This window comes from Pecten maximus, chromosome 3 (assembly GCF_902652985.1).
Source record: "Pecten maximus chromosome 3, xPecMax1.1, whole genome shotgun sequence".
Lineage (NCBI taxonomy): Eukaryota > Metazoa > Mollusca > Bivalvia > Pectinida > Pectinidae > Pecten > Pecten maximus.
In genome coordinates, this window is record NC_047017.1 from 30,742,239 (window position 1) to 30,757,696 (window position 15,458).

Below are 15,458 nucleotides of genomic sequence, written 5' to 3' on the forward strand. Positions count from 1 at the left end.
AAAATGTCGCGCCGTTTGATTCATACTGTAATACACAGATATTAATTGATTCCGGTAGAAATAAATCCATGTAATTCTGCTCTGGAATCCCGAGTCAAAAAAAAATTCCAGGAGCCAAAACATGAAAATCACAACCGAGTAAATCAACTAGATAATCTAGATCTAAATTGTTTGTAAAAAACAAACCTCTTTTTTTTCCTTAGTGTTAATTGATGTGAAATAGGCGTACTATGATGTCTTCTTTTATTAAACTCCTTTTATTTTCTTATTTTATATCCCTAATTTGTTGTTCCCTGTTGGTAAAACATAAATTCAATTTGTCAAGTGGTACCGACTTAGGTACGTCGACTCCAAAGGTACGACTATTTTGGGCAATAGATGCGTTTGTTGAAATAGACTATACCCAGAAAAATTGTAGCCAATGAAAATCGTCTAGACGAGCGAATTGTGAAGTGAACCAACCAGCAAGAAGCCCGCCAAGCGTCGTCTATCGCGTCCATTGCAGGAAGCGGATTTCGAATTGTAAGTAGAATTGGGTCATATAACTCATATTATTCGTGCTGTAATACCTGCATGCAATTTTAACAAAAATATTTATAATCGTATTTTGCATCTTTCATTGTTCGTATTATAGGACCGCATCGACTCTCACACGATATTTTAAGATCCGGGTATCGGCCGATCAAAATGAAAACAAAACCGCGATTGTCCTTGTCATAAAAATAATTTGCTGTGTGTGTTTTTAACGAAGTCGGATATTAATTAATGCCATTGTCATGATGTTAATTGTATATGATGTTCACGTTTTGATAAAGGTCTATATGTTCTAAATGTAGATTACAATGTTGGTTTTCACCTTCCACGTGCCATTGTTTACATCAACACGGATGAAATCCTCTCTGGGCACGCTAAGCTTTTACTGGTTGTTTGTAAGTGGAAATGTGTGACTAAAGCACTTCACTACACCATACCCAACTGCTAATGTGTTATGCATTAAACAGGAGACATATCTTTCTTAAATTCCGGTGAATTTGTTTTCGCAATAACAGAAAGAAAATAAGTAGAAATATGTTCACAGAAGAACGTACGTCGTTGGAACCATTGGCATTGTGACCATAACAAATAATTAATCCAATTTGATTGATATCAGACATTATTTTACTAATCTAAAGGTAATGGTAGTGCAGAAACATGACTGGTATTAACTGAATCAAGTGATTTTAATCATTTTATAACTATCATGTGTGTGATTAGAAAAAAAATGCATATTAGATCTATAAGCTTATATATCACCAGAAGAAGTTGAGCTGAGTAACTGCCTCAAAAAAATTTAGTGACCAATGTAATTTATAAAAGTATTTTGAGAAATAATTGAGGGAAATTTGACAAGCAACAATTTTTTACCGTTTTTTATAACTTCAGTACGCCAGTATCATGTTTAATTCAAGACTTACCACAGTACCAATGCAATTTATACACCGTAAAATGTCTAAAAAAAATAGTCATTTAATGCATGGATGCAATATGTACAGTAGTCTACTGGTAACAAATAATTATGAGTCTCAGCAATTTTTTCTACTTTCACTTTTTAGAAATTACATCAAACTCAACTTCGCAAGCCAAGGGTGTTCAATACGATACTCTCCTAAAGTATCGTATTGAACACCCTTGGCTAGCGAAGTTGCATCAAACTGAACTTATAAAAATGTAACATTCAGTTAAACTTATTAACATTCAGTTAAACTTATTAACATTCAGTTAAACTTATTGACATTTTGAAAAAAAAAAAGAGACTATTCTGGTTGTAAAAGCTTGTATTCTTACTATTAGTAGTAAAATAATGATGTATATTTACAAGAAGTATGGGCAGAATGTGGCTATTAGTCTTTGTATACTTTATATTATACAGATTTTATGCATAATATTTTTATCAAATATTTTTCATTGTGTTTCAGAATATAAGTTTATAAGTTAAGCATTCTTTCCATTGTTCACGGCATTTCTGCTGTGTCAGTAAATTCTATAGCTGTGCATTCCTAGGTCATACTGTAAGCATTCATGCGATATACTCTAGGTATTTAATACTATTTATATCCATACAAGCATGGATGATGATACTTCCTATAATGATATCAAGTGCTAAGGATCAAGTAATAATCAATAAGTAAAACACAAAACCCTTATTGTCACGGATGTCTTGATGGTTATCAGTTCAGAAATATCGTCTTGTACAAGTATTCTTTAAAGAGGTGATTGGTTGAATAGATATCAAAGCACTGCATTGACATTGGCTACATTTCTGTTTGTAAGGATATGTTTGTATGTCAAGTGTAGGTAGTGATTGTTATTTGATCAACCATGCAGCTTCTCTTCATAAAATAGGGGGCCCTTTTTGGGACCAATGATGTGATATGGGTCCTATTCCTAATTAAGATTATCTTGTGCATATTTTGGTGCATATATCCTAAATGTATAGTTTGTTCCTGAAACTTTTGCTTCCAATTGATTAATCATTCTTGGACCTTCTGACTTTCAATGGAGGAAAAACTAAGTAGATTGAAAGTGCTAGTTCAGATATTTCATTTGCTTCTCACAAATTAGATTTGGCAAAAATAAGGAGTTATAACCTTTATACTGTATACAGCTTGTTTGTTAAAAAAAAGAATGTTTTGAAGCATTTTACCATATTTTGTAGCTTCAAATTACCGTACTCGTATGCCAGATGGCTGTTCGGTATCTTGTTTCCCATATACCCTAGTGAATGTATACATTTATGACAGTATATTATGACTGTGTGTAATGAATCATAATTTGAGCCACTTGTAAAGTTAAACAAAAAAAAAGCTATTCATGAAAAATTCTATCCTCGGGTAGACATTCATTGTAGTGTGCTTCTGAAATTAAAATATCAGGTTTCTAACGTGGGTAAATCACAAACAAACCCCTCCCGAAATTTGAGGCCTGATGGCCATGGTTTTACTGTAGTTATCCAGGCAAAAGCAATTGTGTCGCCTGCGAAGCAAAATATACACTCAGAAATCACTTTGTCCTGTTGTCAGTCAATTATGGTCCTAGCCCTTAGCATACATAGGAAATTTTCTAAATGACCTATTTCCTGCTCTTTCTTTTTATTACCACTGTTACATCAATTTGTAACTTGCATTTGGCATGCAGCTTTATCATATTAGATTACAGATGGTTTTATCTGTGTCAAATTCCATTTTTTGTTGGAGTATATGGCTGACATCGGATGGTGGGTTATTAAAATCTGACGCCCGACATCTGTGTCAGTAAACCTTCCTTGTTATCTCTATTTCTTAAGAAGTACCGGAGTTATATTTTCTTATGAATTAACTGCGACAATGACATATATATTCATAATGAATAAAGACTTTACTTGCTTAGTTTAATGAACTGTTTATGTATTGATGCCATATCGAGTCCAATAAATCCTGATGAAAAAAAAAGTACTGTTTAAGTTGAGATTGTAGTAACATAAAATCACACCATACTTTATTTCAGGTTTTTAGCTGTAGACTGAAAAGACTGAATCATGGCTTCAGTAAAGGTAAGCAAACATCAAAATGTAAAATTGTATTTAAATCTATTCTACCTGTGGTACACTGAATATGTAAACAACTGTGATAAAATGAGTCATGTGATTTGTAGTGTGTCAATTAACAAAGATATACAAATGGGCCTAGTTTGTACACTCATGTCATATATATAGTGCTCTGATACTTTTATATCTCTTGTTTGTATGGGAGGTATCACCTTTAGCCTCTCTGCAATAAAGGAGCTGGACTTTGTGTGAGGTAAAAGTTGTCCCAATAGTATACAGGTGTATACGATTATATCTATGTATAGGGTATCTAACAATGGACTTTACCTACAGTGTGTACCTGTAGTGGCTATTACTGGACAGAGTAAGAAAGGCTTCATAGCAATTTGTCACACTTTCTTTGACCTTGGCTGACAGGTTAATTTCCACTTCATTAGGAGGGTTGCTTGGACAGGAAGTCTATAAAGGGAAGTGTATTGTAGCTCAATCTAACTGATCAGCCATGGTCAGACAGCTGATTAATGGCCATATTGGTATGAAATAATGTAATGGTGTTAACTGGGTCATATCATTTAAACACATATACAGCTGCATTATTTACATTCAGACAACCCATAGCTGTATTATATAGCCAAATATATATACGGTATGTGTAAATAAACTAACTTCTTGACACACGTTTATATTCATACTTGTTTTAATTAAAACTTTTCACCAGTATGTTATGTATTAAGCATACCATGACCCATTTATGTAAAACATCAGTAATACATTCATATCCATATTAGTCATTGGTCCAGTGTTCTTTTTTGCAAACAATTGTATGATTTGTCTTATTTATCCATAACCATTCACATTTATTGAATGTTCTGTGATTGACGTGTCTGAAACTTAGAGGTTGCCAATCACTTCAGACTATCTTAAAAAATTAAATGAATCACTATGTTACATACAAGCATTTACCCCACCATACTGACCATAGCTTTTTCTGTTTGATTAGAATTTGACAGACCCACAAATCTTTTACAGTCAATGATCAACCATGGTCATACTCCTGTTGACAATCAACCCATCATAAGCATGTTTAGAAAATTGATTCACATACACCAAATAGCCAGTGGCTTTGTGCAGTGTGGGATTGAGGTCAACTGAATCACCTGAGAATGGCCTTTATGGTTATAGTTTACAGTGATCAGAGCTGTTAAGTGTCATTGACCAGGAATCTTATTGTGACCTTTTGTTACAGTAAGCCCTTGGGTGGGTCAAGTCATTACAGTGTCAATCCAGAACATTTTATGGGCTTAAATTATACACTCCAGAGGGATTTCCAGTTTTTCCACTGTTACCATTTAATACCTAAGCTTAGACAGTAGACACAAACATTTAACACTTTCCATTTAATAATAGCCATGTATATCATTCCATCATACATTTACTACCTGTATTGAAATTTTGCAAGCTGATTAATTTCCAGTATCAAATGGAAAATTTTGATGAATACTATGATTCAAAACTCAGGATAAATTGTCAATGATTTGCAGTTTATATGATGGTTATTATTTAAATTGTCTGTACAAAGTGTAAATTACATTATAAGGCGTCATTAATAGCTAAGGAAGGGCTTCTTCAGTTGTACATGTTGGCTATATATATTGTATATGGTCCCATGGAGGTAGCGTCAAAAATCAAACAGTCTGAGTACAGTATAACAGTGTCCATATGTTGTGTTGACAGGAAATACCACTTCAAAACACTGATGTTATATACAGAAATGTAATTCTACTCAATTATACACTGTACTGATTGCAGTAGTATTTCCTTGTATGTACAGTGATTATTCTTTGATGAAATAGCATGTTTGAAGTGAGCTAGCTTAGAAATAACAATTAAAATCAAGTAAAAATCATTATCCAAATTCAATTTAAAGGTCATCACTGGAGATTTTAAGAAAAAGTTGCAGAATGTGTTTTTCCAAAAAACTATATACCTAATATGTTCCAAAATTGATTGTTCAACATTACATGTGTACATCATGACAAGTCACTGGCAAATAAATTATATCTGATGATGATAATATAATGATAGCTATAACGTAAAGCGTAGCCAGGAATGTGAGGGGGATGGATTTAATGCACCGCATTGTCATGATAGCTGTTGTCAAGGCATACATACTGTATTTGCCCTAGGACAGTGTGTGTAACTGTGTACTGTCCCCATGAAAGCGTGATGTACAGCTAGCTGTGTATATATGCCATCCACTCGTTAAAAAACAAAATCCTACATTTCAAACTCAGACATTGTTGATATTAAAGATCATGTAATATGACTAATGCTATATGTTTTTTAATGAAATTATTGGAAACAAGTTGTTTGCTTGTTTTTGTGGGTTGTTAATACTCTGCAGTGTCAATACAGAGAATACAAAAAGAAAGTCGGATTATTCCATTTGAAAAAGAAAAATGATGAAATGAAAGGTATTTTACTTTTAGATATTTTCAAATACTTTAAGACATTCGTCAATGATTTTCAGTTTGATATCTTCTTAAAATGGATAAAAAAAGTGCTGACAGTTAATGTTACAACCTATGGTAAATTAACAATGTACTGGTATCTGAAATAGTTGTATTGTTATATTTCTTATTTTTAGTTCTAAAACATGCTTACATAGTACATGAAATTTGTCATGAGAGTTTTAAACTGCAAGTATAGCTACATGTATATTGAAAATTGCTGAAGTTTGTGACGTTGATAGCCTTGATGTGGTGAAATACAAAAATGTAGCTGTAAATATGACATATCAACTTAATGTTAATGTTGTTATTGTTATCACATTCTTAATGGCCTTAATGGCCCATCAACACTGAAACAGTCATTATATGTCACTTGGGTTAATAAATGGTTAGCCAAAAAGTGAATATGTTAAGGATATTGGGGTCATATACAACATTGGTTGCATACAATGGTATGACCATCCATGCAGCCTTTTTTGTAGGCCAACTATAGGGAGTTAGCTTCAAGCACATGTTCACTAATCAGGTCCAGATGTGAACTTAAGAAGACTATAGGGCACATGTTTCTCCACATTTGTGTTAGGGTAATTGATACCTCTTAAACATCAATACCAATAATTGCAAATACTTCATAGCTGATGTTCATGCACATCATTCTCTTCAACAGTGTATGTAAGGTGTTTTAAATTAAGATAATTGAACACTGCTGGAGTAATATTTATATCCACCTGTACAGTCTAAATTGTGTCATTGTTTTTTGTTGTGCATACCATAGATTTATCTGGAGCTATAGCAGGACTTTTATGACGTAGACTATAAATCAATGCAGTGCCATTGTACATCAAATACAATGTTTTGTACAACATAAAAGGTTCTGAAAAGAAAAGGGAATTGATGAATTATATTTAACTAGTTGCTGTGCTTGAATTAAAATCTGACAATAGTCAAGATTCAGAAATTCACAATAGCAGTGATGTAGTTATATGGCTGCAGAACCCCTAACACACTCAAAATAAGTCTTATTAGAGTAAAGTGATTATTATGGGGATAAATGCAGCTCAAAACATGTTTGATACCTATGGGAATGATAAGCAGTACTCTAAATTTATTTTGGGAAACAAAAACCTACTCAGAGGTCAAGCCGACAAAAACCTACTGAAGCCCTCAATTTCATACATTTTGATGTCTTAAACATAATAAAACGATAAAATTGCTGTTGCAAATTTTTAAGTCACTCAAGCACTTCTTGATTTAAACCACTGACAGCTTTGGATACTTTGAATAAACACCACCAACAAGCAAACCATTGATATGTAGTTTTTGGAGCAGCCTTTTGTTAATAAACATTTGTTCCACATTTAGGAAGCCAAGTCACCAGGGAGGTCCTCAAGGACAGCGTCCAAATCAAAGTCCAGGAGTCGCAGTCGAAGTCGCAGTAGGAGCCGTTCTAGAGGACGCACTTCCTCAGCATCTCGCAAACGCAAGCCTACAACCCCTAAACCAAAACAAGAGAACATGGAGTCAAACTCACCAGCTAGAACAAAAGCCAGAACCCCTGAAAGGGCTGCGACTCCCACCAGAAAGTCAGCACGTCTTCAGAACCTGGTGACTATGTTTAAGAAACACATCTACCAAATTGAAATATTTATTAAATTACTTTGTAGAATTGTACTTTACGATGTCAGAATAGGTATTCTCTTTTCAAAGCTTAATGTTTATAAAGTTTTTATTTTTCTGTTTGATAGAATCTTGCCCCAGAGGAAAGGAAGCCAGTGATATTTGAGCCATATTTAGATGAGGAGAAACGTGTTCCCCGTACTAAGAAGACAGAGTTCGGAGGGGCCATTGGTGCATTTTTCATGATCTTTGGCCTCCCAGTCACAGTTTACTTTCTGAACTTTGTTTGCACCCAGGTAGTGACATAAGACAATGAATTAAAGGCATCCTATCTGAAGTATCTGATAGTGTTTAGCCTTTTAAAGTGTTTTAAAATCGAGAGACCTTGTCAATGTGGAAACACTATCGTGATCTCATAACATAAATGTCACACTATTGTACATGGCATCCAGTCTAGAAAGTTAATTGTGTATTTTCATTATGATATTGATACTGAATTTCTGAATATCGTTTTTAAAATCACTTGCGCTTCTGGTGTTGATATGCAGTTTTCACAAAGCATATCCACTCTTGTTACCTTCAATCTGATTGGCTGAAATTTTGACAATGTAGGAAAATGTGACAAAGTCAATGAAATATTGAAATGAGAATTTTCACTAAACTGACGCACCAATGATGAGTGTAGCATATTGTAGTGTAGTGTAATGACTGGATATCTGTGAGGGTCCCCATATAAATATATTATATAACTAAGCATTATACAGTCCCTTCGTTCAATTTTTGTCAACATTTATATTGTTGGTTATATACTAGACTGGAGATGGTCTGAATATTACTCTTAATTTTGTTTATAAAGGAATATTGTTGTTCAGGACTGTTTAACTGAAATAAACATTTACTTTGTAGAACAAGTGCAAACCGTACCTACCTGTTATACCATTGGACTGGCAGAGTTACTTTGACATTCAGGCTGCTGCCATATACCTCGGCTGGATGGCCTTCCAGGCTCTACTGTACATGGTACCTGTTGGCCCAGTAGTCATGGGGCAGCCACTCCGTTCTGGTCAGCGACTCAAGTACAGATGTAATGGTAAGATTCATTTCCTTGTTTAGTTTAGGATTAAGGGTATATTCATTTATGGATTTCAAGAATTCTGCCTGCTGGTTTCTTAATTATTGTTAAGGTTTAATTAATGGGTTTAATTAACTGGAATTGAAAAATACACAATTGGGGGGCTTTAAAAGAATTCAAACACTACAATTCTATTAGTCTGACTTTCAGGCGAGTAGTTTTCACATTCTGCTTGACATTAAAACCTATGAGTTTGTTTTTCATGATTCACAAATTAATGTCCTGCTAATATTGATTTATGTCTATTAGCTTTGATGGATAATATTAGCAAATTGATATCTGCTTTACCTCAATTTGCTCAAAATGTCAAAGATGTAAAAAAAAAATAAACAAAAAAAATTGAAGTGGGCAGGAAGAAATCTCATCAAGTCTAGCTAATGTCTAAGAAACTATAGACAAGTTTCAGAATTGTACATCCATACATTTATTAATGTTAATAGTCCTTTCTGCTGTTTTTAGCCAGAGTTACATGGTTTTGAAATCACAATTGGATTTTAATGACACTCAAGAAAACATGTTCAAATCCTTTATGTATGTTGCAGGTTTCATCTCACTTTGTATAAGCCTTGTTGCCTTTGGTGCTGCTGTCTACTTCAAACTTCCTGTTGGTATTGTACTGCAGAAGTTTACTCAGCTCATCACCACAGGAGTTGTCTTCTCTTTAGTCCTCAGCATCATCCTTTATGTGAATGCGAGGAGAGGATCAAACAACAAGTTGGCACCTGGAGGAAATACAGGTATTAATGCATAAGCAGTCAATGACTTTGTGTTCAAAGTTTGTACTTGTAGTATTGTTTCATTTCACAAAAGAATGTTTTAAATGGGAATAAAAAACTGGTATAATAAGCCTTCTTCATACATGATTGTGAAGTGTTCAATTGTAAGATGCACATGATATATGGGTATTTGAAGAGGTTTATTTTGTGGTAATGCTTAATTCAGAAAAGGACCTCTTACAGAACAATGGAATATTGCCAACAAACCAAATTGACCAAAACAAGGTGTTATTTTAGCAACCGTAGTGTGTCTATCTTTTTCGTAAAAAATATTGACATAACTAAAAATGTGCCTCAAAGTTTGAATATTTTTTGTCTTTAAGATAGTGTTAATTATCCATTTCGCAATATTAACTTACCTATTTGAGCTCGTAATTTGCAGCAAATCATACTCTTGAAAATATTATTTCATTTAGCAGCATATAGCATTCTTTTGATATTTTTTAGAGAAAAACCTGAACCCTATCGTACACCTGATGGGCAACACTAAGTAAACAAACATCTGGCGGTTGTCTTTAATGTTGCTACAAATAACACCTGGTTTTTGTCATATTGGTTTGTGGGCAATTTTCCCTTGTTCCTGTGAGAGGTACTTTACATAAATGATCATTAAAACAGTGACAGATTATTAGCAAATTCACATGTAGAAAAAACTGTTAAAAGGAATTTGTATTTGTTCTCTGACATACTATTAAACAATATATATATAATGTTATTTTGCAGGTAATTTTCTGTATGATTTCTTCATTGGTCATGAGTTGAATCCTCGAGTTGGTAGTTTTGACCTCAAGTTTTTCTGTGAGCTGCGACCTGGTCTAATTGGCTGGCTTATGCTGAACCTCGTGATGCTGACTGAGCAATATAACAAGCAAGGGGCTCTCCCTCCAGCACTTACCATGGTCGTGGTGTTCCAGGCTGTCTATGTGGCTGACGCTCTTTGGTTTGAGGTATCCACATCTTTGTTAAATGTTATGCTTTTAACACAGAACACTAAATACCACTAGTTGATATAATGCTTTCTTGAAACACTATTTCTGGCCTATATAATAATTCATGTAATATAACTTGTGTAACTCTCAGTACTGTTATTTAAAAAAAAAAAAAAAAGAAAAAAATTAAATGACTTAGTCAGACACAGTGTGACTGTCATGACCTTGAAACCATTGCATTTTTAGATTTTTTTATACTTTAAAGTATGAACTTCCATATAAAAAAATTTAAACCCACTCATATAGGACTGTTACCATGTAGAACTTAAATGTTTAAATGGTGATCATGTCAGTGTTTGTATAATCATTATGTTAGAAGTCTTTGGTCAAAGTTACATAATGTGTTACACATGTGAAAACTACAATAACTGATGTATATATGGTATTGCTATTGTTGTAGGATGCCATTTTGACAACCATGGACATCATTCATGATGGTTTTGGATTCATGCTTGTGTTCGGAGACCTTGTTTGGGTGCCATTCCTCTACGGTCTACAGACACGCTACCTGTCACTGTATGGTGTTAAAATGGAATGGTACTGTCTGGTCTTCATCGGCATCCTCAACTGTAAGTGCCCTCTCAAGGATATGTTTATGTTTATTTATAACAGAGCATATTTAGAAGGCAGTTTGTTATTAAGTATGTTCTACTGTGCATTTTCCATTCATTGTTTTATGATCAACCTAATACCACAGTAATGTTGAATATTTAACAATCAGAGAATTGAGGCATTCAAATCGGGCCATATTATGACCTGTTACACACAGCTTGTGGATTCAAATATTTCAGATATATTTGTGTATTGATAAAAAAAACAACATATTATTGAAGATATTTTCATGACTAAGTGAAATTGATGTATGAAATAAAATGCCAACATGTACTTTTTCAGTGATCGGCTACTACATATTTAGAGGAAGTAATTCTCAGAAGAATGAATTCAGGAAGAACCCATACAATCCAGCTCTAGCCCGTGAGTTTTTTTGCACCATCTCATGAAGCCTGATGCCTAGTATCTGAGACTTCAGTTTTAATTTTATTGTTTTTCTTGCGGAAACACTGTCTGTTAAACCGAAGATGTTGCACACATGGAATTTTAATGTGAACAATATAAAACGGAAAGGTAGTACTCGCATGTGACTCAGAAGCTGATTCTGGTCCAGATGAAACATCAAATCCTCTAGAACAGAGGTATTGGGGAAAGAGATCGAAATAATGTTTTATATGGTTGTCAATGTATTGCTTATTCTGTACAAACACTAAACATTGATTGTGATGTTTCAGATCTTGAGACAATCCCAACAGCATCTGGCAAGCGTCTGCTGGTGTCTGGATGGTGGGGACTGTGCCACAAACCGAATTACCTAGGAGACATCCTTATGGCTACTGCCTGGTCACTGACATGTGGTAAGTTTTTTTCGTCATGCTCAAGCAAAGGTGGGGGTAATCTTTATTGTTGGTATTATTCAAGGGGTATTTAGCACAAGTAGGATTAAAAAATAGATACTTGTACATGTATATAGAAGTATCTACTTATGTTCTCATGGAAATCATATGCCTTGGTTTACCATATTTACAATCATGGTATTTAATCGGTGGAAATTCTTCGTAGATCTAACCAGATTGATTTAACAAATGTTACATGGTCCTGCTTGCAACATAACAGGTTGCATATTAGCCAAACTGTATGAAATAATGCTGTACACTATAAAATTGACAGGAAATAAAAAGCAGAAATTATAAGTGTAGTGAACACACTAGAGTATTTATCCAATATTTTGCATAAATGTTCATATTGACTACAGGAAAGATATGGTGATGCTTGCAATAGTTTTAAATGTCATAAGAAAGAGTTCTTATATAGTAGTGTACAGATCAAGAAACTTTGCAATTTGTGCAGAATATTCCTCTAAAATTACAACTTGACAATTACATGATAAATGCATTTGGCAGTACAGTAACCACTCACTATTGTAATAAAATTAAACTTATGATTAGTGAATTGTATTTTGTGACCAATAGACTTCATCATGGATAACCATTATGTATGTTTCCACTCGCTTCTGGTGGCTGTTTTTTGCACAATTGCTATTACAATAGTTCACACGCAGCATGAATGCCAATTAGTCATTTTCATTTCAATTTGAGTATTTATCACTGTTCACAAAGATGTTTAGCTCTACTGCTCTGAGCCACAACTCCTCTAGTATGGAGTAGACATTTAATATTTGGTTTATGTGTTTCAGGGTTTTCCACACCAGTCGTTTACTTCTATCCTGTGTACTTCACTATCCTGCTGATCCACAGAGAATACCGTGACGCTGAACAATGCCATAAGAAATACAAGGCCAGCTGGGACCGTTACTGTGAACGAGTGAAATACAGAATATTCCCATATATTTATTAGTCTTACCAGTACATGAAGTTGTTTATTACCTACCATTAGAATACTCCACAGCATTTCTTTTTTGTATGTATTAGTATATAATACATATTCAGTTATTTTCCTTTTGGTGTATTTTGTTAGGTTTTTTGTTTTGTCAATCTGTCATGCACATGAAATTTTGTTTTTGGCAAATATTTTAGATTATTTTACTTTTAAAAATGTTTCTTGTTGAAATTGATACATTAGATTTTCGTTTAAGACAAAAATGCAATAACACTGTGTAGTAAATGTTCAGTGCGTTGTTTTAATACTGGTGTCTGTGGAAATCATTTTGCCATTTTCCTGATTGTAGAAAATGTTCATTGACTCTCTGCAAATCATAATTTCATTGTTGTATTTTTGTGTTTATTTCTTTTTAATTGTGGATTATTTTTATTATGGTTTACAAAAATAGTGCCTTTCCTGAAAAAAACACTGCTTTTCCTTTTTAGATAACTGCAAGTCACATTTCACAAAACAAGTGATTTCGTCATAATTTGTGTGAAAAATAGTTTTCCATGACTACTTATTTTACATATAATTATCTGTATTGAAATATCTTCATGTCAATCAATGATTACTATATTAAAAAACTAAAACCTAGTCATTATGAGATAGTGTACACACAGGAAGTGTACACACAGGGGTGATTTACAAAACTGCTTTTACAATGGAATAGGTTCTATATACCGTAATCAAGAGTGAAAATGATGAAAATCTGAAATGTTATTTCACTATATTAATATCGCATGTTCAGACAACTTTTATTTAGATGGGGAGAGGATATTAGAGTTTTTATAATGCATACTGTTTGTTGTATACAGGAACAAGTTCGTAGCTGAATCAGTGAATAACAAAAATTATCCTAAGATTATTCTTCAATCATGATAGCTAATCCAGATATGAATATGTATAAATAGGAAGGCACTTACAACACAGCATAGGTGTGAACAGTTGTCATTGTTTACAAGACAGCTTTTTTTTAGATAATGAAATATTTTAACTGAATGGATAACTTGTAACTTGGGTGATTATGAATAGTCATGTATTGCACAGCTCAGACTGCAACACAACATTCTTAGAAAAATTACAGTCTTATTTCTGCAAGATCTCTTCATTGAGTATGACACGACAAAAGAGAACAAAAACATCTGAGTGTGATTTCTGGCTATATTGTAAAATCCTGTATATATAAGAATCACTAATTTACAAGAGATTGCTGGATGTAAATGTGTAGTATGTACATAGTCCCAGCAGTGTAATGCAGTGTCCTGTATATAGAATGGTGTTTGTACAGAAGTTGTAGCTTTTAGAATGTATATAATTTGCTAGAGGTTGGAATGAATCGGCCTATAAGCCATTGATAGAGGTCCAATGCTTGAAGTAAACGTGTTTTAAGGATTCTACTGTAAATTGGGATGTTTTGACATGAATATTCTGACACATAAATGTAAATAGCATACTTAGTTTAAATAAGTGGGTCGGAATCAGTATTCTGAAAATTAAATGTCATATACTTAGCTTACAAGAATTTGTTTTTGTGAAAATTTGGCATCTTGACCCAGCTTCAAAGAAAAAAAGAAGAAGAAAAGGTTTATATAACTGTGTCCAAAATATTCCAATTTACAATAAATAAGTTTGTTAAATGTTTAAAATAATGAAACATTGACAATGTTATTTTTATATTATTAAAAATAAAGTTCCAGATAAAATTGAGTGTATTGACCAAAACATGTCTGTATGAAGACAGTCCCATGATAATATATTCCAGAAATACAGCTTGATATCACAATATTGCTTTACCTTGTGTGTTGTTTGTTTGTTAATTTATTTTTTGACTACAGAAGTATAAGAACTATCTCATCAATATTTGGCTAACCTGGCCCAAAGGGCCCAAGTAAGCTTATGAAGTGGGGTGATGTTCGTTACCCATCTGGCTTCAACTTTTTCAACAACTTCTCAAAAACCAATGGGCTAGAATCATATTTGGCTGGAAGGGAGTCGCATAAAGGCTGTGAAAGGAAATGATTTTGACCTGTATTCAAGGTTGCGGGTCAAATTCATCAAAACACTCAAAAGGGACTTCCTTTTATTATGAACTGAAAGGTGCAGAATCAACCTCTTTTGATCAACTAAAATGCTTAGAATGAAGATATATGGCTGGAAGGTTCCTGGGATGATGCTTATAAAGTTTGCGAAAGGTTTGACTCATGTTCAAGGTCACAGGGTCATATTTTTTAAAACATTCAAATGACTTCTTTTGTCAAACCAAAAGATCTGGAAAAGTGATATTGGGCTGGTAGGTTCTTGGGATAGAGCCCCCACAAAGTTTGCAAAAAGTAATGAAGTTGAACTTGAGCTGCACAAATCTTACGAGAACAAATGACCTTGACTTCAATGCATAGTCAGGGGTTAAATGTCAAAATATTCATACAACTATATAAG

General features: G+C 33.6%; 1 protein-coding gene across 1 annotated transcript; it reads left to right on the forward strand.

The window, feature by feature from the left end:
- The first annotated feature begins 441 nt into the window (after nucleotides 1–441).
- Nucleotides 442–14,815, forward strand: LOC117323876 (delta(14)-sterol reductase TM7SF2-like). Its single transcript, XM_033879379.1, has 11 exons — nucleotides 442–522; nucleotides 3,523–3,568; nucleotides 7,435–7,677; nucleotides 7,818–7,985; nucleotides 8,596–8,779; nucleotides 9,364–9,558; nucleotides 10,321–10,544; nucleotides 10,987–11,155; nucleotides 11,481–11,561; nucleotides 11,873–11,995; nucleotides 12,835–14,815. Exons 2-11 carry the CDS (start codon nucleotides 3,554–3,556, stop codon nucleotides 12,993–12,995), a joined length of 1,563 nt encoding a protein of 520 aa, XP_033735270.1. The 5' UTR covers nucleotides 442–522; nucleotides 3,523–3,553; the 3' UTR covers nucleotides 12,996–14,815.
- The last annotated feature ends 643 nt before the right edge of the window (nucleotides 14,816–15,458 follow it).